Source organism: Athene cunicularia (assembly GCF_003259725.1).
Source record: "Athene cunicularia isolate RWA chromosome Z unlocalized genomic scaffold, athCun1 chrZ_part2, whole genome shotgun sequence".
NCBI classification, from domain to species: Eukaryota; Metazoa; Chordata; class Aves; order Strigiformes; family Strigidae; genus Athene; species Athene cunicularia.
The window spans coordinates 2,673,889-2,697,788 of record NW_020799143.1 but is presented as its reverse complement, the minus strand read 5'-3'; the positions used below and the strand labels follow the sequence as shown (position 1 = coordinate 2,697,788).

General features: G+C 42.8%; 1 protein-coding gene across 9 annotated transcripts in view; it reads left to right on the top strand.

Moving 5' to 3' along the window:
• Window positions 1–23,900, top strand: part of PIGG (phosphatidylinositol glycan anchor biosynthesis class G) — a 101,398-nt gene that overhangs the window by 60,333 nt on the left and 17,165 nt on the right. For 6 of the 9 annotated variants that reach the window (XM_026866078.1, XM_026866077.1, XM_026866083.1 and 3 more), the window contains one exon: window positions 4,125–4,288. In XM_026866078.1, coding sequence (XP_026721879.1) covers window positions 4,125–4,288 — 164 coding nt within the window. Of the gene's footprint in view, window positions 1–4,124; window positions 4,289–4,601; window positions 4,784–5,418; window positions 5,450–23,900 lie in introns of those variants that run through there. The other 3 variants (XM_026866086.1, XM_026866082.1, XM_026866084.1) reach the window with 3 other exon arrangements.

The following is a 23,900-nucleotide window of genomic DNA, read 5'->3' as shown; positions in this document are numbered from 1 at the left end:
GAACACTACTTACTTGTCAAGCTTGAGAACCTATTGATGAATTTTTCAACAAGCTTGAATGATTGTTTTCTCCTAATGTCTGAGTTGTCCACATAACGCATCAGTCACTCTCAGAAGGATAATATATATTTATCATTGCTACTTGGTCTTCAAATGTGGTGAGAATAGAAATAAATGTAGTGGTTGTTTCTCTTAACTATAGCAGCTCCTAAAAAAATGATATTGTTGTAAATATTTCTTAAAATATTTTAGTTATCTTGGATGAAAACTCATAAATGAACAAAAATCCCATGTATTTATTAGTCTTGTAGTTTTTTGTTCCCATCCTTAGAGCAGTATATTTACATAAAAGGAGAAAGAAAATACAGTCTCAAAGCCTTTAAAGCTTGTTTAGACTTTCTGGTATTTTTTATCACTGGAGGAGAGTAAAATAGGTTTGTACATTTTCAGAATCATATCTAATTCATCTTGTCTCTAGGTAGAGAGATGGACAGAGTGACAAGTAGCTTATAGCTTCCTTGTGCTGTGACTTCAAAGCACTGTAGGATAATTCACATTGGAGAGGATCTCAGAAGGCCCACAGTTCAACCCCATTCTCAGAGCAGCATCAGCTGTGAGGTCAGCCCAGGTTACTCAGGGTCATGAAATCTCCAAGGATGGACATAGCAGAACTTTTCTAGCCAACCTTTTCCAATGACTTCATTTTTTCACCTTAAATTATTTGCTTCAAATAATTAAAAGAAATTCCTCATTCTAATTTTGTTTATAGAATTCCAGTTACTAGAAAGGCATAAAGTTATGTGAAGGGCTCAGTGGAAGTGCAGTAAGTCTGTTGTGTTAAATTAGTTGTTAAACAAGCCAGAAGCACATCAGTTTTGTCTTGTACCTCTGTACTTCCCTGTTCATTAAGAGTCATTGAAATACTGCAGGTAATAGCTCATATTCACTGAATGATGTGGTATCTGAAAAGTTTTCAGAAAAATCATTGCAGCTTTGAAGAGAGTTTTAGATTGTTTTCATTACTGTCTATGGAAGGATTCTCCTCTGTTACTGTAGCAAATATGCTGGGTAGTTTCTCTAGACTATGTTCTTGTATTTGTGCTTTGTTGACCTACATTGTGATGGATTATCATGGAATGCTTTTACACAGTAGCACATTGTCTCCTGTCATTTTCTGCCCTTGACCACAATAAGTTATTGCAGTGTGTGAAATACTTAACTTAAAAAGCAGACACTCTGAACTGTCAGTTATTTATGTATTATGTGGAGTATTAGAAGTTATAAGCTATGAAAAGTCAATTAAAATATATGAATTAGTGTTGTGGTTTGAACTCAGCCAGCAGCCAGATGCCACATGGCCAGCCCTATGAAATAGGGGAGGGACAAAAAGAAGAAAATTCGTAGGTTGAATAAAAAGAATTTACTAAATATAACAAGAGAATAACAGTAACAATAGTGAGTCCAAAAGAAATGGGTAAAATGCAGCAGTGGCTTATGGAGTGCAGTGACCCACATCAACACATGACTGGACTGGAACCCAAAAACAGCCATGCCAGAGCGGGCCCGCATCTACCTCTATGCCTGGGCATGACATCACATGGGATTAAATACTCCAGTGATTGATTGGGACCTGGCCCTCCAGCTGTGCTCCCTCTCAGCCCAGGGAAAGTTAACTCTATCCTGGTCAAAACCAGGAAATTAGTCTTGGAAAAAGATATCTGATGTGAAGAAAAATTGCTTACTACTGCTCAGCAGGGCTCTTCCAATAGCAGCTGTGGCCATCTATGAGGCTCAGCAGATTCCTGGTGAGAGTGGGGTGTTTGGACACTTAACAACATTGTGGTTGGAATTGTGTGTGGACCCAAGTGTGCATCCTTGCTCTTCTTGTTCTACAGCTACGTCATTCAATGATAGGTGGAGTGAGCCCCGTGTGAATGGAACCAGAGCGAGTTGGGGAGAAAGTGGAAATCACTGTTCCTTCCTCCTGGTTCCTTCCTCTGCCCTCACTACTTTCCAGAGGAAAGTACATCTTTTTGCCCTTTGTGCAAGACTAGGGACATGTACTCCCAGGTGCTGCATTTGTTCTTGCTCATTCTCACATGCAGTGGGAGGTGCAGTTGCCCCATGGTGCCAGGGTTTAACCATGTGTATATGCAGGTGGAGCAAAGGTCAAGAGACCTTTCAGCTCTTCATGAAATGAGCATGATTGCCTGATGTCTCAGCTTTCCTACTTGGCATGCATCATGCAGAGGAGAAGCAGAGAAGAGAAAATAAGTAGATGAGATGGGGAGAAGACCTGTTGCTGTGGACAGGGATTGGAGGAAAAGAGAACAGGTTCTCTCCCTGCCTGACCCCGTCAAACTTTTGCTTGTTGAGCAGCACCCTGCCGTGTGCCCAGAGTGCCACGCCTGACCTTCCTGCTGTTGCCGTGTCCTCAGTCTATATTACTTAAACCTGAGGAGGAGCCTTGTTTTACAGCTTGCTTTTCCAGTCTCATCTTACAGGTTCTGGGTACAGAGATGCTTTTTCTTTTGCTGCTTGTCATTGGTTATGCTTTGCACTGCTCCTGTCATTGCTGAATGCATAAGAATAACTTATTACACTGGAACAGTGTAACAATACTACAGTGGTGCATGGTGAGGGGCAAAATGAGAAAGACTGACAGTCATAAGTCAAGATGTTTCTGCTATACGATATCTTGTTAAAATCCATACTTTACTGCCCTCTTACAGCTTCAGGCTCCCCTTGCATTCTGGGGCTATCTTCACGGGGACAGTGACTACTGATAAGAAGCTCTGAATAGTGCTGTCAACATGGATGGCTTTTTCCTCCTTAGATTTTAAAGATGTTTCACAAGCAGGATTTTTGCCATCCCTGGTGCCTACCTGAAAAAAACTACCTATTTTTTGTGCTTCCCTGTGTGCTCTGGATTTCATGGGCAGCCCAGTCATGATAGCACTTCCACACTGGGTTAACTTGCAGTTCAAGAAGACTGCAATCCCTAAGTGGGAGGAAGTCAGGTTGGAGAGAAAATGGGAGCCACCACTGCTCATAGGTCTGCTGGAACTGGGCCTGAGGCTATCAGTGCTGGCTGACAAGCCTTACATTTGTGTTGTTCTGGGATTCTGTAGGGCAGAAAGGAGAATTTGATGGCTGTAAGAATACCAGGTGCTGTAGAAATTGATCTGCTTCTCTAGGTAGGGTAAGAATATCTGAGAGTTTTTGCACTAGTCTGAGGTAATGTATTTGTGACCCGTTAAACTAAGAAATATTCTGTCTTAATTAGGGGGTATGTTTGCTGCTTTAGGTATTTGAGTAAAATTAAATACTTGGGCATTTTCAGTTGAAAATACTTCCTTCAGTTTTATATTATCCTTGTAAATAACATCCCTAAATGTTATTTAGTGGTCTTGGTCACTGAAAAAGAAAGCTAGGTAAAACATACAAGTCTTGGGCAGGTCTTGGTACTTTCATTGCTCTGTGTTCCTTGAGGTTTTCTAGGTTTTAAATGCCTTCTATTAATGATTCAGGCTATCTAGGCTGACTTCTGGTCTATTTGAATGCAGTCCGTTGTGGTGTAGAGACTTGTGAAGCAGAAACCTCTCTGAATTTTTCTGTCTCAGTTTGGTTACATTGCAGGAACTTATGTCCTGGGGCAGGCAGGTGGGTAGTGTTCCACTACCACTCTAAATTAGAGCCCTGTTGTCTCTAAGGGCAAGAAATATTTATTTCCTGGTGTAATTTTAGGCAGCAGGCCTTAAGTCTTGGGTTTGAACCATGTGTGCTGAAAATACTTTTTTTCATTACTGTGACTGAAATCAGCAAGTGTAGCTGCTTGCTCTTTTTTGGATGTAATTTATTAAACAACAGACATGTTAATTTTCAGACAAAATAAGACAAGCAAAAGATCATGCAGTTTATGCCTTCATTAGTCTGTAAATCCTACATAGAAGCTCTTGTTTGGTAAGCTGCTTTATTGAAATTCCCATGTAAAGCATATGGCTGTACTGTAAAGTGGCTTAAAGAGCAAGTCTTTAACTGCTGCAATAATTAAATTTGTTCAAATGTATTCTAAATGTTCTCTGGAGATACTTCAATCTCTACTTTTTCATTCCTATTTTCAGGGAAATTCAAATGGCATTGCTACTGTGGATGTTTCAGCCGGTTTTGTGGGACTAGAAAGCTATGTGGAGATACCAGCTATTTTCCTTACAGCATTTGCAACATATGCAGGACCTTTGCTTTGGGCCATTCATCTGCTGTGCTACTTGAGTTCTGAAGTTAGAAGGTAATTATGCTTTGAACTAAAGTAATGCTCCTCTACATAATGCAGCTATAAATATCATCCATATAGAGTGTACTTTTTCCAAACAAATGGTTTTGTTCACATAATTTTTTTCCATGGAAGTTATTTTTCTATTAAGAAAATGCATGTTCTTTTTTTGTTATGAGTTTGTATCACCTCACTCTTCTAGTTTAATTTTCTCTGCAGAAGTTTTGCACTGGGTATATATGTGCATGTTTTACTAATTTTGTTTCTTAATGAGTTGTCATTTACTGTGCTAAATTACTTAAAATTTAATTGTGTTTTGTTGTAACAGCATGTGCTGCCTAAAAACACTCTTTTTGGAACTTACTAAGTAGGAGACCCGAGAAAGACTTTTTAAAGTAATAGAACAGAACTCAACTAACGTGCTGTTCTTTGAATGTCTGTCCTTGTTTGACATAGTGACATACAAAGTTTTATAAATAAAACAGATTTATTGTATGTCACTGACTATTGCAGTCATCTGTAGCTAAAATATTTGTACTTTTGCGTATCTTGTGTAGCAAAAGGGTTAATGTAAAGTGAATTAGAGCATTTGGAATTTTAAGAAGACGTAGTTGGAAGATGCTTATATAACTTAGAGCATGCATGTAAAATCCAATTGGACTCTCTAATATTGCATGTAACTAATCCAGGGCATTCAAACTGAGGTACAGTATGATACAGTATGTTAAAATAGAAAGAGGAGTTCTAAATTCCATATTATATAATATTAGTGCAGAAAATAAAAAACTTTGTATATTTTTGCAGAAATAACATTTGACAGTGATTAAATCCCAGAATCTTTTCTGTTATCTGTGAAATTTAAATGTACTTTAAAAAACATAACAAAACAAAGCAAAACAAACAAAAAAAAGGGGCAACAAATATTGCAGGAGGCTTGGTAGGTGGTATTTTAGATTATCACAACTCTTTGCTTTATGTATGCATTGTCATCCTCTACATTGCATTATGCATTATCATTTGCAGGGTGTCATCTGGTCTAATCCAATTGGTGCTTTTTGTTTTCTGGCTTCTCTCTTCTCCTTTTGCTTGTTTATTTTGGGCTATACTTACACTGTAACTTGTGTTGGCATGTGTGTGTTCATCAGAGGTGTAAGGAGATGAGATCACCAGCTGATGAACCTGTGTAGACTAGTGGAGGCTTCTGAACCAGGAAGGACCTGTTCTGACAGACTAAATTCCTGCACAGTCTTTATGTCTGTTGCTCCATATTAACAGGCACCTTTAACAGGTAGAGTTATTATTCATCTTATTCACTGATTTGCCTGTCTGCTATATTGCTCTCTAAAGTTATCTAGCACTCTCTACTTATTGCAGTGGAATTATGCATCCCAGTGCTGGGCCACTGTATTGCTCCAGTGATGCAATCCTTAGTGTATATTGAGACTCACTGTAGAACATGACCTCTTAGTCTGAGGCCAGCTACCTTGAGTCATCTTTGGTCTTATATAGACTGATACTGTCTAAGTACTGGTCTTTATCATGCCTCTGAGAACCAGCCTTTACTCTGTTCATTCGGATATTTTTTTGCTTCAGGAGGAGTAGATGTGCAATACAGTAATTATTGATGTCTGGATTTGTATAGGCACAGAAACCACTTTCCTGAATTTTCCTTACTACCTGGTGTCAAACTCAGTTTTAACTGTTTCTAATGCTCCTCAGTTTAGCTTTAGTTACTGCTTTTCTCCATCAATACATTTTCCCAGTATCCAAGCTCTTCAAGTTTTCTCCATTCTTTTAACTCTTTGAAAAAAGTTACCATGTACTTATAAAAAGCCCCATTTCTTGTCTTCTAGTAAATGTGACCCATGACCCTGAGTATTACTTAGATTCTATTAATCTACTGTATTTCCTAATTCCTTTATACCTCTCCCATGCTTTGTTTAAAATAGCATTAGATAGTTTCACTGCTCACATCCATGTTCCTGTGTTGTTGGGTTTTTTTTAGCAGTCCCACTGTCCATTCTTCATTAGCACATTGTAGGTGCTTTGGAGCTGGAGGTTTTTGCTCATGCTTGGAGGACGCCAAGCACAGTGGAGTAAACTGTCTCAGTGCCATTGTCAGGGGAGGGAGAGGCAAAGACTAAGAGCTCCCATAATGTTTTTAAAGAGCTGAAGTTTTAATGTTGTTTAAACCCTAGACTGAAGACTGTGATAAACACTAACATACAGTGAAGAGAAAATGATACCATATAGCATGTTTTTTGAAAGTTCTTCTAGTAAAATAATAAAAAACTTTCTGTAACAAAATCTTTGAGGATTGGTACTTGTTTAGTATTGTTTCAAATAATGTGCCTCTGTAATAGTGTTCGTTCGTTTGATGTTTTCTTGGTTGAATTTTTGCAGATTAAAAGCTCAGCTAGTAGTGTTGCCAGGTACAGTGCTGGTTTAAACCCCTCTCAAGTGGGTAGCTGTGACCTATAATACACACATCACTTATGTAAGTAGATGCCATCAAGCAGCTTGTGGCAATAGCTATTTTAAGGTTCATTTGGGTCAACTGATGTCGTGGTTTGAGCCCAGAGAGCAACAGAGTGCCATGCAGCTGCTTCACTCACCACTTCCCCCCAGGAGAATATGAAGCAATGGGCTTGGGAATCAAGATAAGGACAGGAAGGAGGTGGCTTAACCGTTACCATCACGGGAAAAAGACAGACTTGTTAGGAGAAGAAAAAAAAGAACATAACTTTAATTCAAACATTAAGACAACACTTGACAGAGTGGGATAGTGAGAAACACTGCCACATCTTAAAAACACCTCCCCTGACCCCTTCCTTCTTCACAGGCTCAGTTTTATTCCTGATATCTCTACCTCCTTTCCCCAGCAGTGGGGTCAGGAAATAGGAGATTTTTGGTCAGCCTGCCACTCCTGAGGGGAGGAAAGCACTCCTCTGCATTTTCTTCCCCTGCTCCACATGACTCCCCTCTCACAGGAGACAATCCTCGACAAACTGTCTCCAGCATGAGTCGTTCCCCCAAGATGCTCTGGCATGGGTCACTTCTGTGTGCAGTCCTCAGCACTGAACTACAACAGCAGGGGTGGCTTCTCCCCTCAGAGTCCTGGCCCCCTTTAAGTGCAGCCATCTGCCCTGGTGTGGGGTTCTCCACAGGCTGCAGGTCAGCCTCTGCTCCACTGTGGACCTCCATGGATGGCAGGGGGTTCGCCCTGCCATCTTGCTATGGGATACAGGAGGGTTCTCTGCTCTGGTGCACCTCCTCCCTTTCCTTCACTGACCTTGTGTTCACATAGGTGTCCTTCTCATAACACCTCCTCATCTAAGTCCTAACCCCATCTCAGGTTCCCCTTCTCAAATACATTATTGCAGAGGTGTGGCCACCATCACTAATTGGCTGAGCCTTGGTCAAAGGTGTGTCAGACCTGGAGCCAGGGGAGCTTTCAAGAAGCTTCTCATAGGGGGCCACTGCTGTAGCCCCCTCCCCTGATACCAAAAAAACTGCCACACAAACCTGCCACACTGGTGGGGTCGTTTCCTCTACAGAACAGTGCATGACTCTGGACTGGAATCTCTGTAGCTGTTGGGACTTGTTTAAATTGGTATGTTAGGATGCTCAGAACTTGGTCTGTTGATGGGTTTTTTTTTTACTCTTGTGTTTTGCTGTTGCTAGGCAAATTTCATTATGCTGTTGTCAGTCCTTGGAGCCAAAGCTGAAAATGCAGAAGACAGGTTCAATTTCGTCATGTGTTTTCTTAAATGTATGGGAGACTGAGCTTTTCAAAGTGCTGAATGCTTTAGAATGGTCTTTATGAAGGCTTCTTATTAACTGTTTTATAAGCAATATGCCTTGCTCAGTGAAATTCAGATCCTTTCCTTTTTTTATATGAATGCAAGATGAATATCCTTTCCTCTGTAAGATAGGAAGGTCTAAAACGATCCAGCTGCTCTGTTTTTTTGTAGTATGCTGACTAGGTCCTGTTAGATTGCCACAGGTTGTCATCAGGATTCCTGACACATCCTGGTACAGTCTTAGCTGAGTGGATATGCCCTGAACTGCTCAGCAGTGCCATTTTCAGCAAAGTCCCTAGCATCCTGCTGCCTGTTTTAGAGCTGTTGCATCTAAAGAAGTTGACCTGGACAGGGAAGCCCGACTTCAGTGCTAATTATCTTTTTTTATAACAGCCACTTAGCAGAGCCCATGTAATTTATAGCTGCATCAGTTGTGTTGACTTACCAGGGCTTCTTGCTGAAGTTCTTAAAAGCTGAACTCCACTGGGGCATCACTTTCTAGGGGAAAGTACAAATGCATATCCTTCCCTCTCTCTGCACTTTGCATTTACGAAATCACAGAATACTTGAGTCTGGAATCCAGCTCTCCAGGAGGCTCAATCAGAGCACGTTCCTCAGGCCTATGTCTAGTTGTTTTTTGAGTATCTCCAAGGATGGACATTCCAGCATCTGCTTGGGTAACCTGTTCCTGTGTATGGCAATGCTTGCAGTAAAACAGTTGTTTTCTGATGTTTAAGGAGAATTTGTTGTATTTCAGTCTGTGTCCATTGTCTTTCATGCTTTCACTGAGCATCACTGAGAAGAGTCTGGATACATCTTTACTTCTGCCTAGATATTTATGAACATTGGTGAAATCCCTGCTTTCTTGAGGCTAAATAATCCCTGCTTTCTCAGCCTCTCATTCTATATCAGATGTTCCAACCCCTTCATTATCTTTGTAACCTTTCAGTGGACTTGCTCCAGTACACCCATGCCTGTCTTGAACTAGGGAGCCCAGAACTGGATCCCAAACCCCAGATGTGATCTCACCACTGCTCAGCAGAGAAAAAGATCACCTTCCTCAATCTGCTGGCTCTTACTTCCCTTCCTACAGGCCTGTATTTGCTCAGAGGAACGTTGCTCACTCATGTTCAAGTTATTGTTCACCAGGAACAACCTGTGTCCTTCTCTGCCAAGTTGTTTTCCACATGGTCAGCCCCCAGCCTGCCCTGGTACATGGGTTTATTCTTTCCCAGGTGCAGGATTTGGCCTCTCCCTTTGTCAAATTTCTAGAGTTTCTTGTCTGCCCACTTCTCTAGCCTGTGAGGTGCAGCAGACCCATCTACTGTATCAGCCACTTCTCCCAGTTCTATATGATGTGCAGGATTGCCCAGGGGCACTGTCCCATTCTGCAGGTCATTAATGAAGGTGTTAAACACTATTGGCCCCAGTGTCAAGCCCTGGAGCTGATGATTGCTAGTTACTGGCCTCCACCTGGATTTTGTGCTGCTGATCACAACCCTGTGAGCGTGGCATTTCAGCAGTTTTCAGTCTACCTCAAACTCTACTTTCCTAGCTTTGATTGAATCAGTTTGTCTGGGAGGATGTTATAGGAGATGGCATTAAAAGCCTCCTTGTGGGGTGAAAGTGCATTAAATACATGTAGCCCATGTATCTCTGGCCAATATGGTTAAATGGAGTAGAAGATAAGGAGGTTTTGAAATCATACACTTTCTGTGGAAAAGTAGTTGGAACTCCTTAAACAATTTGCTTCCATCTGGTTAAACACATGGAACTATAAAATTTCTCCTCATATGGAAAGGTGAATATGTTTATAAAATAATTAAGTGGCATGTGGTAGACAGTAAAATGGATATTACTGCCACTTTTAGTTCTTCAGGCTTTCCCAAGAAACTTGGCAGCTTAGATGTAAAATTGTAAGAACTCTTTGGCTTCAGCCTCCATGGAAACTGGAGTAACTCTTGAAACTATTTCTGAGCAGGGAGTACTGATTAAACTGATACCTGAATTTAAGCAAGTATTCTGTGTGTGACCTGCATAAATTCCAGAGAGCACCTGATTCTTGTAAAGGGTAGTTTTTGCAGTGACTGTTGTATTGATCTGAAGTAGAACTTTGGATTTTGGGATCCTTGTGACAGGGAAAAGGGCCATGTTATTGGGTAATATGACATATATTATATGACCTCATTGTGCAGTACACTCAGCTTCAGTTTTCAAGCTCCTACCAAACCAAATTGTCATGTGGGTGACATTCACAATATTGTGTAATTACCACTCTGTAGCTAGGCATCATGATAGTTTTCAGTTAATTGCACATTGGAATCTGTATTTTAGTTGGTTTAGTGGATGAACTGGTGGACATTTTCTAGCATTAGAAAGCTGCATACTTATTGGCTTTTCTTCCTTAGTGCTCAAAACTTCTAATGGTGCCTTCATGTTAACAAATTACTTTCATGTATTGAAAATGGAAGTTATACCCAACAGGAGAGTGTTAATAGTTGCAAAACATTTTGGTTTGTGACTTTGTTAATGCAGAATGCCAGCACAACAAACTAAAGTTTTGCTGGGAATTCTTTTATAATGCTGATCTAAAGAGAATTAGGAAGGCATGCTAGCTAAAGGAATTTCAGCAGTTAACATCAGCTTTTGCCATCTTCAACCTTATGTGTTTGGTTCATTGAGTCCCCTGTTCACAATCCATGTTAATACATTAATCCTTCTTTCTGACTTAAGCTGGACATGCAGTGAGTGTTTCAATATACTTTTTCTATTTTTTTCTTTGAGTCTCAGGTAGAAAGTGCAGCCCTCCTTAAAGAAAAAGGAACAATCCAAACATTTTTCAATGAAACCTTCATTGTTTCACATAAGTAATTCTTAATTCTTCTGTTTTTACTCCATTCTCTCTTCCTTAGGTTAATTAAAGCTAAAAAAATGTTTGCAACTAAGAATATACTACTTCTGCATTCTCTAGAGTGGTAATACCTGTCATCTTTTGTGTTTGCCAGCAGTCCCACTCTCTAAATATAAAAAACTAAAGCTATAGAAGAAGGTATCTACTTGTTGATTGATGTGCATGGAAATCTGGAAGTGATTTGATAAAACTGGAATGGGGTTTTATGGCCGCAAGCTGGAAGAGTGTTTTACTCACTTAGGTATCTCCTGACATGCTGCCCTTGCAGTGATGGCTGGAGATTTCTCTTAGACATCATTACTACTCCGTGATGGATACCTCTTAATTTCTTTGTTATGCTGGTGAGATGCTGACTTTTCCTATGAGGTTTCCTTTAGGCAGCCATGGCTCTTAGTATTGAAAAGTATTTTCTTAGTAGTGATCCAGCAAAGCAGGGTTGCCTGCAGTTGCCTCTATGTTGTAAACATGTTGCTTCAAAGTCATTTGCAAAATAAATGTCATCCTCTTGCTCCAGGGACCAGCTGTACAGTTGTATTTTACAAGTTGAAACACTTACTATGTAAATGTGAAGGAAGGCTCTGTGCACAGAATTGATAAACACACAGATTTGGGGTGCGTTAGGTTATTTCTGCTTTGTGCAGATAGAAGTAAGCATCTGAACATATTTGGAACTTTAAAATCAACTAATTTTTGGTACAGTTGGCATATCCAACATGAGGTTTGTTTTCTAATGATGACTGATGGAGAATTTGTGCTCCGATATGTTTGCTACTGCCCAAACACATTGTAGACTTGGCCACACACCTTTTAAATAGTCTTATTGATGCTGTGTACTGCCATTGCTATGAGATTCTTCTCATTAATGGGACTGCTGGCTTAGGTAGAGGCTAAGCATGTCACGCATGCTTTTCAGTTTTTAAGTAGTCTATCGCTTTGTGGGTAGTCTTAAATTGAAAGGAAAGGGTTCTGAAATTGTTTTTTATTTCTGCCCAAGCTTTAATACGAGATTTTTTTTTCATGGTTACATTGTCTTCTTCCTCTTGCTCTTCTGGTATTCATCTGATTTACAGAGGTATGCTCAAAAGCACATAGAAAAAGACTGTACAGCCTGTACAGTTACCAGTGTATCTGAGCTGATTCTTAATCTGCCTAGAGTGCAGGTATGCAGTATCACTTTGCTGAACTAAAGGGTATTTTACCTTTACTCTTGTTTGGAACCTCTGCATTGTGAGACAATGTTTTTCTGCAATCCTGTATGACTAGATTTACAAATGCTGCTTACATAACAGAATTAATTAAATTTAGTACACACATAAACTTATTGAATATATTAGGAGAATTGACATTAATGTCATTGGACATGAGTAGCCTAGGGGACATCAATTTCAGGCAGAAATTTTGTGATCCAATGGTAAGTAACAAGAGTTTCTTCAAAGAATAATGACAATCTAGACAGGATCTGTTAATAGGACTCTAGAAAGACTTGAAAAGCCTTTGAAAAGAAAAATATATATATATATATATAATATATATATATATATAAAAAAAAAAAGAAAGGAAATTGGTTAAATCTGTAAATAAACTTCCGGTAGTCCTTCCTGTTAGTGAACCACGGCTCTTGGAACTTAACAGAGGAAAGTTAACTTACATCAGAATTGACAGAATTGAAAGGTCTCATGGCATGGTATTTTCAAAAATTCTAGGTACTAGGGTGCAATAAAAGGAATTTTATTAAATTCTGATGAAAGGGATTAGGTTTGTCTATAGTGATAGCTGAGAAAATTCTTTGATTAGTTCACACAGCTGTTAGTAGAGGAAGGACCCTGAAGCTTGGTGCTGCTATAAAATGAAGTTACACTTTTCTGTGTGCTTTCCCTCTGTCTCTGACTCACTGACCCTCATTCTCTTCTGGTTGCTATCCCTCTCTCTCACTCGGTTGGTATTCCTCTCTTTACTTTGCTTGGTATTCTCCCCAGCCCTCTCTTTCTCTTGCTATCCCCTCACCATCCACTCACAATCCCCAAGCTTCCCTTCTCTTTTGGATACACTTTATATCTCTTTGATGTGCTTTGCCTCTTGCTTGCATGCTCTTTGCCTCTCTCTTTCTCACACTTGCCTTCCCTCTTGTGCATTTTCTGTCTTTCCACAAAAATCTGCAACTGGCTTGTGTCAGCTGAGGAGAGAGGCAAGGATGCAAAGTATAGAATTACAAAAGTAAGTATTTATTCCTGCACAGGAGATGTCCCAGCCAAACTGGGGCACCCCTAATGTGTTTTTTGCACAGGGTTCTTATGCCTTTGATCATGCTTCTCTCTTGCTATCCCTGTCTCTGTCTCTTTCTGTCTTGCTATACACCTGTCTTCCCCCATGCCCCCATACTATTCCTCTTTTTCTTTCTTTCTCTCTCTCTCACAGGTGTTTTCTCTCCTTGTGCACTTTCCCTGTCTCCTATGCCTGGGCTTTCATCATCTCTCATGCATGGATATTCCCCATCTCTTCTGTGTACAGGCTTTTCCCACCTCTCACGTGTGTGCTTTCCACCTCTCCTGCATGTACTTCCCCTCCTTGCATGTGCTTACCTGTCTCTCATGGGCTTCCTCACTTTTGCACTTTCATCCTCCATGTGCTTCTGTCCTTCTCGTGCTTCTGCCCCTTTGCAAGCATGCTTTCCCCATCTCATGCTTCCCCATGCATTTTCTCCTCACTCACTTCCTCCCTCACACTTCCCCCCTCATGATCCCTATCATGCTTTTCCCCTCTCATACACTTTCTCCCTCCCCCTGTTGTGCTTTCTCCTTCTCATGCATGTATTCTCCCTGCCTTGTGTGTGCCTTCTCCCCGTCTCACATGCACTTCCATGTTCTCTCACATGCTTCTCCCCCTCTCATACATGCTTCCACCTTCTCTCATGCACTTCTCCCCTTCTCACATACTCTTTCACCTTCTCTCACATGCCTCTCTCCCTGTCTCTTGCCTGTTTCCTTCTCCTTTGTGCTCTTTCCCTGGCTGGCACCTTTCCATCTCTTTTGTGTGCTCCCCTCTTGCAGTCTTTCCCCTCACTCTTCCACATCATCTCTTGCATGCATGCATGCACTCACTTCCTTGTGCATGCACTTTCCCCCTCTCACGTGTGTGCTCTTCCTTTTCATGCATGCTCTCACTTGAATGTGCTTTGTCTCTCCCTTGCTTTCTTTCTCTCTTGTGCACTTTGGCTGTCTTGTGTGTGTCGCGGATGAAAGTATTGACATGGTGATGATTTAGGAAAATAATCTAGATTTATTAATAACTAACAACTATTTGTCAATACAAAATAACTCAGAAAGAAAAGCGACTTATTCAGGTTCTAAAATGACAATATTCACTCTAACTTACTTAATGGTACCTTAATTTATACACATATGTACATGCGCATACACAAACCAGACATATACATACAGGAACAAAGGGGTTTGGATTCAGTAAAATGAACACAAAAGGGACAAGCACACAGGAACAAGGGTAAGGGTACATGCCCACACACACCCCCCCACCAATAAACAGGTGAAATAGAAGCTAGCTCAAAGAAAATTTCCCTCTCGAGTTTAGAGCAAATACTCACAATGCCTTGGCATTCCTCAACAGGCAATAATTGAGACTCGAGCGGGTGGACTTCGCCCTGGCCTTCCGTCTGGAGCAGACGACACCTTAAGGGTTTTGGAACCTGAGAGGTGTCCCAGCTCAGGGGAGATGCTGGTCACAGGCCCACGATCCAGGAGAGCTCAAAGGGTCTCTCTGGTGGTCGCAGTTTATAGGATCCAAGATAATTGACTTTTGTCAAATACTATCTGGTGCCTTCGGGCAGTTGCACAAGAATTTGAATAACATGCAACCCTCTTATTGTTCCATCTGACCACATCCCAGGCACAGATGTGTCAGGCCATCAGGAGATGATGGGCCATTATAACCTTTTCCAATCAATTGAGAGGGGCAGGAGCCAGGCTCCTCAAGGTTATCAGTCCTTATCTCCATAGATTGGTGTATGGCCTGGGGGAATGTGGATGGAATCACACCTGGCACCAAGCAGCTCAACAAGGAGGGCAGGGAGGGGTAAGAATTGCACCACCACAGTGTGTCACTGTCTTTTGCATCCTTCTGTCTCTTGCTTTTCCTTTTTCTGTCTTCCTTTTTCTTCTGTAGATTTTTGCCTTTTGTGTATGCTTTCCCATGTTTCACACTTTTTCAGTCTCTCACATACACAGTCAGATTCTTAGAAATTCAAATTACTTGCACTTTCCCTCTCTGTCACATATTCAGCGTTTTACCTGGGTCCTCCTTCTCTCTCCCACCTTCCCTTTCTCACATGTCCTTTCTTTATCTTGCACTTCCCTCCCTCATTCTGTCTTTGCCTCTTACTTTCTCTCTTGTTGTATGCTTCCCAGTCTCTGACAGACTTTTCCTTTTGTGCATGCACTTTCCCTCTCTTAAGCTTGCAGTGTCTCACTCATGCTTACTCCTTCTCACTCTCTCTCTGTCCCTTCTATCTGCATATTTTTTCCTCTCAATCTGTAGATGTTTCCCCAACCATACCCTGCTTTCTGCTTGCCTCAGACCTTCTTTCCTCCCTTCTTAGATTTGTATTTCCCCTGTCTTGGATGCACTTTAGCTCTGTCTTTCAATCTTTACTGAGTACCTTCTCCACTGGCTTCTCCCCCCTTCCTCCCACCCCTGTTTCTCTTCCCTATTGTCCCTTTTCCCCCTCTCTTCCCCTGTCACATTCCCTGTCACTCAGAGGCTTCCCCTCTCCTTCTCTCTGCACCCATATTTTCCTTTCTCAGACACCCTTTTCCTATGTGTCTTTCGTCCTTCTCTCTGATGTGCTTTGCCTGTCCCTCATGCATATCCTTATCAGTGATCTGGATAAGTGGATCAAGTGCACCCTCAGTCAGTTTGCAGATGACACCAAATTGGGCGGGAGTGTTGATCTGCTCAAGGGTAGGGAGGCTCTGCAGAGGACTTGGAACAATCTGGATTGATGGACCAAGGCCAACTGTATGAGGTTCAACAAGGCTAAGTACTGGGTCCTGCATTTGGGTCACAACAATCCCATGCAATGTTACAGGCTTGGGGAAGAGTGGCTGGAGAGCTGCCCGTCAGAGAGGAACCTGGGGGTGCTGATTGACAGCCGGATGAACAGGAGCCAGCAGTGTGCCCAGGTGGCCAAGAAGGCCAATGGCATCCTGGCTTGTGTCAGCAATAGTGTGGCCAGCAGGGACAGGGAAGGGATCTTACCCCTGTACTTGGCACTGGTGAGGCCGTACCTCGATTCCTGTATTGTGTTTTAGGCTCCTCACTACAAGAAAGTCATTGACATGCTGGAGAATATCCAAAGAGCAACAAAGGTGGTGAAAGGTCTATATCCCAAGTCTTTTGAGGAGCAGCTGCGGATACTGGGGTTGTTTAGTCTGGAGAAGAGGAGGCTGAGGGGAGACCTTGCCGCTCTCTACAAATGCCTGAAAGATGGTTGTGGTGTGGTGGGTGTCAGTCTCTTTTCCCAAGTAACAAGTGACAAGATGACAGGAAACAGCCCCAAGTTGTGCAGGGGAGGTTTAGGTTGGATATTAGGAAAAATTTTAGGAATAATTTCTTCACCAAAAGGGTAATCAAGCACTGGAAGAGGCTGCCCAGGAAAGTACTTGAGTCAACATCCCTGGAGGTATAGAAAACATATGTAGACATGGCACTTAGGGACATTGTTTAGTGGTGGACTTGTAGTGTTAGATTAATGTTTGCACTCAATGACCTTAAGGGTCTTTTCCAGCCGAAATGATTCTCTGTGCCTCTAGCATGTATGTTCTCTCTCTTGCACTTTCTCTGCCCCATGATGCTTTCTCCTGCATGCTTCGCCTCTCCTGCACTTCACCTGTTTTACAAAGCAGTGCCTCTCTCATTTTTCTTCTGCTTCCCTACTTCCCTGTCTCATTCTGTCACTTTGCCCTTTGAATGTGATCTGACTCTTGTGTGTGCTTCCCTCCACTCACCTGCTTCCCCTTGCAGGCACTTTACCCCTCTTGCATACTTTCCCCCTCACATCTCTTTCTCTCCCTTGTGCATGTTGTCTTTCTTACATTCATAGTCCCTCTCTCACTTTGCTTCTTGTGGGTGCTTTACTTTTCATGTGCTTTCTTGCCTCTCCCTCATTTGTGCTTTGCCTCTCTCTCACGCATACACTTTGCCTCTCTTTCTTGCATGCATGCATACTTCCCCTCTGTCTCTGTCTTGCTTTTCTCAGTCTCTTGTGCGCATGCTTTACCTCTCGTGTATTCAAGCTTTGCCCCTCCCCCTCTCTCATATGCTGCTTTGTCTTATATGCTTTACTGCTTTTTGTGTCAATTTAGGCACTTTGCTTTCTAATTCTTTCGCTTTCCTGTCTAATATTCTTTACTGCCCCTTCATTCATTTTCACCTCTTTATGTACACTTCGTTTCACTTAAGCTTTCAGTCTTTCACCGTTCCATCTTGCTTTGCTATCCTGCTGTCTTGCTATCAATCTCTCTCTCTCTCTCTCTATCCCTCCCTCTCAATTGCAGCCCCAATTATTCCTCTCTTGAACTTTCCATCTCACTGTCCATCTCTTTCTTCCTACCTCCCCCCATCCCTGTCTCTGTCTCCAGCTCTCTGTCCTCTCTCCTTTGCTTCCTCCGTTTTGCTGTCTCCGATCTTTCCCTTTCCCTCAGATGTGCTTTTCCTTTCTCAGCTGTGTCCCTGAACCCCTGCTTTCCTTCTCTTTCAGATGTTTTCCTTCTCTCCCTCACACATTTTGCTTCTCGCATGATTTTTCTCTTGCGCTTGCCTTATTCATTCTTGCTCTCCCTTGCTTTGCCACTCTTACTTTCTCCATCCCTCACGTGCTTTTCCATCTCTGACATTCTTGCATGTGCTTTCCCTCTCGCTCATGCTTTCAGTCCCTCACTTGTGCTTTCCCTCCATTGTTTGAGATGTCTCTGTTACTTCCCACCCCTTTTTCTTGCCCTTGGTAGCTCCCCCCCCGCCCCTCGCTGTCCATCTGCCTCTTTGGGCTTTCCCTCTGTCTCAAATATTCTCTTTCTCTCTCACAAATTTCTCCCCAATCTCACTCTTACTTTCCTTTTCTCTGTTTTGCTTCTGCCTCTTTGACTCTGCCTGTCTCTGGCTTTCTCTATACTCTGTTTTTCCTTTTGTCTCTCTCCCTCAGACATGCTTTACTACTTTGCAATGTGCCTTCCCACTGTCTCAGTTCCCTCTGCCCCCCAACCTTTCCCTCCCTCTTGGGCATGTTATCCATCTCTCACAGAAACACACTCTTTTTCAGATGTTCTTTCCCTCTCATTCTGATTGGCTTTCTCTTTCACAGGCCCTTCCCCTCTCTCACAACCTTAAATATACATTTCCTATCTCTGATGTGCTTTACCCACCTCTTGGTTTCTGTATCTCTCCTGTTGTAGTGAGCATGCATGCTCTTGCATGTTTCTTTTCTATTTTGTTTCTTACTTTTCCTCCCCCTTGTCTCCCTCTTGCTTTATCTTTCTTTTGCTCTCACTTCTCCTATATATTTCTCTTTCTGCCCTGCTCCAGATTGTCCTAAGTTGTGCTTTCCTTCTCTCAGATCTCTCTTTCTCTAACATGTTCCTACTTTTGCAGTTTTCCTATTTTGCTTGCACTTTCCCACTTATGCTTCTTGTGCTTTTCTTCCCTCTCTCTTGTGCTGTTTCTTGCTATCTGTAACTGTTCCTCTTCTGCTTTCTTTCTTCCTCTAATATTTCTTGTTCCCTTCCTCTCTGCCCTTCTCACTCCCCTCCCTCTGTCCTATGCCTTTCCCATCAACCTTGGTTTACCTGCTTTTCTGTTTTCACTCCCCTTCCCCCTGCCCTGTTTCCCCTCTCTTTTACTGTCTTTGCCTGTGTCTCACATTCTATTACATCTCTGACAGTTTTCCTCTTTCTTGCATGCATTTCCCCTCTCCTGCTTGCATTTCTTGCTTGTGCTGTCACTCTGTTGTGCACTATTTCACTGTTGATTGCTCACTTCCTCCCTCTCTTGCTTTCCCTCTCCTGAGCTTTCCATGTGTCTCAGACGTGTTTTCTGTCTCTTTTGGGCGTGCTTTCCCACTCTCAAGGAAGCTTTTCCTGTTGCGCGTGCTTCTCCCTCTTGCTTTCCCTGTGTGCTCACACACTAGCGTACCCTCTAGCGTTTCTCATGGTCTCTCACTTTTCCCCTGTCTTGCATGCTTTCATTCCTCTCTTCCATGCACACTTTCCACCTCACTCACCTATCCTTGTGCTTTTCCTCCCTGTTTCTTGTCCTGTCCCTCTCCTGTGCTGTATGTCTCTCTGACACACTTTTCCTGGTTTGCTTTACCTTGCACGTGGTTTGCCACTGTGAGAGTGTTTTTCCCTCTCTCTCCAATGCACTTTCCTTTTTCTCACACCTCTGTCCCTTGCTTGTCATTTGGATCCTCTCCCTCTCCCTCTCCCTCTCCCCCTCCCCTCCCCTCCCCCTTTCATTTTTCCACTCTGCCTTTTGTTTTTCCCATCCCTTGCATCCTTTTCCATCTCTGAAACATTTTCTTTCTTACATGCACTTTTCCTCATTTATGCTTTCAGTCTCTTTCTTGTGCTTTCTCCTTTCTGTGGCTCATTATCTCTCTTTCTCTCAGCATGCTCCCCACTATCCCTGTGCCAGTCTTATGCATTTTCACACCCAAGCACGCTTCAACTCTCTCTCATGCTTTTGTCTCTTGTGTGCTTTGGCTCTTGTGTGTTACTACTTTCTCTTGAGATTCCCTCTCTTTTGCTTCCCCTCTTCATTTTGCTTTCTGATTTTCTCTCTCCTTATCTTGCATTCTTTCTCTGTGTTGCACAATTTTCACCTTTCTTGCTCACAGTTTTACTTTTGCTCATTCTTTTCTGTACCTTGGTTTTCCTGCCTTTCTTGTGCTAGCCCTTGCTAACCCTTGCTGTCCTTCTCTTCCTTCCCCCCCTTCGCTCTCTTACTCTCTCTCCCTCTGTTTCCCCACACCTTTCTCTCTCTCTCCCTCTTGATATAGTTTTCTTCTGTTTTCCCTCTATCCCTTTTGTTTTCACTTCTCCTTCTCACTACCACCCCTCATTTGCCCCCCATCTCTCTGACACACTTTGTATAATCTTTCCTCTCTTGCATACTTTCTCTGTCACCTGATTTCTTCTCGCTTGGCCTTCCTTCTCTCTCAGGTGCTCTTTCCCTGTCAAGTGCACTTTGTATCTCCCTGTAGTTTCACAGTCTTGCATGAATCTTCTTTCTCTTGCACTTGCTTCTCCTTCGCTTCCCATCTCTGTAGCGTGCTTTCTGTCTGTCACACAATCCTTTCTCTTCTGCTTGTACTTTCCCTCCTCATGCTTTGTCTCTTGTGTTATCCCTATCTCACCATCCTTCTTTCTCAATTCCCTTCTTTTTCTCATTTTCCCTCTCAATCTCATTTCTCTTCCCCTCCCTTTCCCCTCACTCTGTCCACCCTTCCACCCTCTCATCTCCCCCCTGAGTCTGAAGTTGTGCTTGTCTTCTCTCTCTCATGATTCCCCTCTGTATCTCTTGCCACTCTGCCTTACTCTCTTTCTCTCTCCCATCTCTCTTCCTCTCCCTCCTGCTTATCTCCCTTCACTGCCACCCTTACATTCCCTGTCTCTTGCACACTTTCATGTTTCCGTCATTTCTCCCTCTTTTGCTTTGCATGTCACGTATTATTCCTCTTTCTCAGACACACTTTACCTCCTTCTTTTTAGTGTTTTCTCTCTTACATTCACTTTATTTCTATCTTGTTTCCTGTCTCTTACATGCTTTCACTGTCTTCCATGTTTATTCTTTCTCAGATGCTTTCTTCTCTGTATCTGTTCCTTTCAATGTCTTTATCTTGCATTCTGTGCTTCCTGCCTCTCACACAATTACCCTATTTTGATTGCACTTTTCCTTTTGCTTGCATGTTTACTTGTGATTTTCCTCCCTCCATCTCCTGCTATGTCTTGCTTCGCCTTTGTCTTGCTTTGTCTTCCCCTCTTCTCCACCTTTCCTACTTCTCACACACACTCTCTGACTCTCTCAGACATATATTTGCTCCATATTGCTTTCCTCTCCCTCACACACATTCCTACTCCCATGTCTCATGTTTTTCCTCTTTCTCCTGCTTTGCCTCTTTCACTTGCTTTGTGTCTCTGTCATGTGGCTTGCCCGTGTCCATCACCTACTTTTCCTCAGTCTCTCTCAGTTTACACCTCTCATGTACTTTCTCCCTCCTCCTTGCATTCCATTCCAGTCTTGCATGCTTCCCTTCTCTCTTATGTGCTCAGATGCTTTCTCACACACTTTCCCTCTCACAGGCTTCCCATGGCCTTTACTTCTTTCCCTCATGCCCTCTGTCTTTGGCACCCCCTGTGCCTGTCTCTCTCAACAGCCTCTCTCTCGCAGGCATTCTGTCTCTTGTGCTGTCCATCTCACTGGAGTTTTGCGTCCCCATGCTTTCCTTATCTCTCATGTTCTTTTCTTTGCTCACTGTTTTAATTCCCTTGCACTCCCCTCCCCGTGTCTTATTACCCCTCTTTTCTGTGTCTTTCTCCCTCTCTTCATGCTTTCTCTCTCTGACAATTTCCCTTCCTGTTTGCACTTCCTATCTCACTCATGCTTTCTGTCTTTCACTAGTATTCCTCCCTTTTTTTTCCTGCTCTTGTTGCTATCTCTCTCACTTCCTCTCTTTTTCTTTCCCTCTCTCAGCTCATTCCGTCTTTCTTGTTGTCAGTTTCCCTTTCCATCTCTCTCCTTTCAACTTCCACCCCCCCTCATCTGTCACTTCCACTCTTTCCCTCACACATGTTTTCACTCTCACATGATTTGCCTCTCTCTCCCCTACCATGCCTGTCTCTGTGTAGTGCCTCCTGCCTGTCACATGGTTTTTGCCTCTCATGCTTCCCCTCCTTGCTCTTTCTCACACACTTTCCATAGCTCTGCCTCATGCACTTTCCCTCTTTCACACACATCTTCCCTCTTCTGTCATGCAGTTTGCATCTCTGTCATGTGTTTTTTGTGCCCGACACGGAATTTGTACTCTCTCACATATACCATGCTTCCCTTCCCTTGTACTTTACTGTTTCTCTTTTTCTCTTATGTTGCTCTTCCTCTCTTGCTAACTTTCACATGCTTTCCCACGTTTTTCACACTTCTTCTCTGTCTTACATTTGCTTTCCTTCACACTTAGGTCTTCAGTTTCTTGCTAATGCTTTCCTGTTCTAGCTTACTATCACCCTCTCTCTTGTTCTCTGTCCTTCTCCTACTTTCTATCTCTCACAATTTCTTTAGCTTTCCCTCTCTCTTTGTATGTTTCAGTCTGTCATATGCCCTTTCTCCTGGATGCACTTTGCTCCCTTCTCTTGCTTTCCATATATCTCTTGTGTGCTTTCACTGACCTGGAAAACAAATCCTATGAGGAGCAATTGAAGGAGCTGGGACTGTTTAGTTTGAGGAAGAGAAGGCTGAGGGGAGACCTCATCACTCCCTACAGCTACCTGAAAGGACATTGTAGAGAGGTTGGTGCTGGTCTCTTTTCACAGGTGATTAGTGACAGAACAAGAGGGAATGGCTTTAAACTGCAACAGGGAGGTTCAGTGTGGACATTAGGAAAAAATGTTTCAGAGAAAGAGTGGTCAGACAGTGGAACAGGCTGCCCAGGGAGGGGGTGGAGTCACCATCCCTGGATGTGCTTAAGGGTGGTTTAGATGAGATGTTAGGGGATATGGTGTAGGGGAGAACCAAATTTGTAGAGTAGGGCTGGTGGTTGGACTCGATGATCCCAAGGGTCTCTTCCAACCTGATGTGTGATTCTGTGCGTGTGTGTGTCTTATTTCTTTTGAATATTGTCACTTTGCTCTTCTGTCCTGATCTCTTGCATACTTTTTCCAGACACACAATTCTCCTCTCTCGTGCTTGCACTTTCTCTCTCAGTCCCATGGTCAGTTTTTTGTGCCCTTTTCCTCCCTCTCTCTCAGGCTGTCCCTTTTGATCTCTTGTTATCCCCACTCTTGCTTTCCCTTCCTTTTGTTTTCCCTCATTTCCTGTTCCTGCTCCTCTTTCTATTTCCCCTTCATGCCCATCTCTCCCTGTCTCTACCTTGTTTCCCCCTCTCTCCCCCTGTCCCTTGCTTTCCCAGTCTCAGACACACATTTTCTGTTGATTTCCCTTGCTCACACACTTCCCTCCTCAGTCACATGCTTTTCATCTCTTTGCTGTCCCCTTTTCCTCTTTCCCTCATAAACTCTACCTGTCACCCACCTTGCCATTCTTGAATGTGGTTCCTCTAGCACTTCCTTTTCTCACTTGATCCATCTTTCTCTTCCCCCCATAAGTTTTCTGCACTGTCTCAAACCCTGCCCCCCCCTACACTGGCACTTTTCCTGTCTCTAATGTGCTTTCTCACACCATCCCCTTGGTCCTTTGCCCCATCTCTCTTCCAGTCTCTCCCTGAGCCTTCCACCCCTCTATGCTTTCCAGCTCTGTTGCATGTTTTCTAGTTCTCTTATGCACTTCCCTCTGTCATTCTCTCTTGCTTTCCTCTCTTTTGGTTTCCTTCCCCTTCTTGCATGCTTTCCATCCCTTACATGCTTTTTCTCTCTTGCGTGCACTTTCCCTCCTGCACATACTTTCAGTCTCTTGCTCACAACCCCTCTATCCTGTAACCTCACCGATGCTGTCCCTTGTCTCAGATTCTCTCTCCCCTCTGTGTTCTTACTGCCCAACAATTCCTCTTGATGTTCCTCCCTCATACCCTTCTTGTCTCTTTCTCTCTCTCTTGTCCTCTCACTCATTCTGCCCTCTCTTCCCCGCCAGAGAGAAGCTGTTAACCGGGAATTCTCTTGCTGGTTGTAACCGCTGCCCGGAA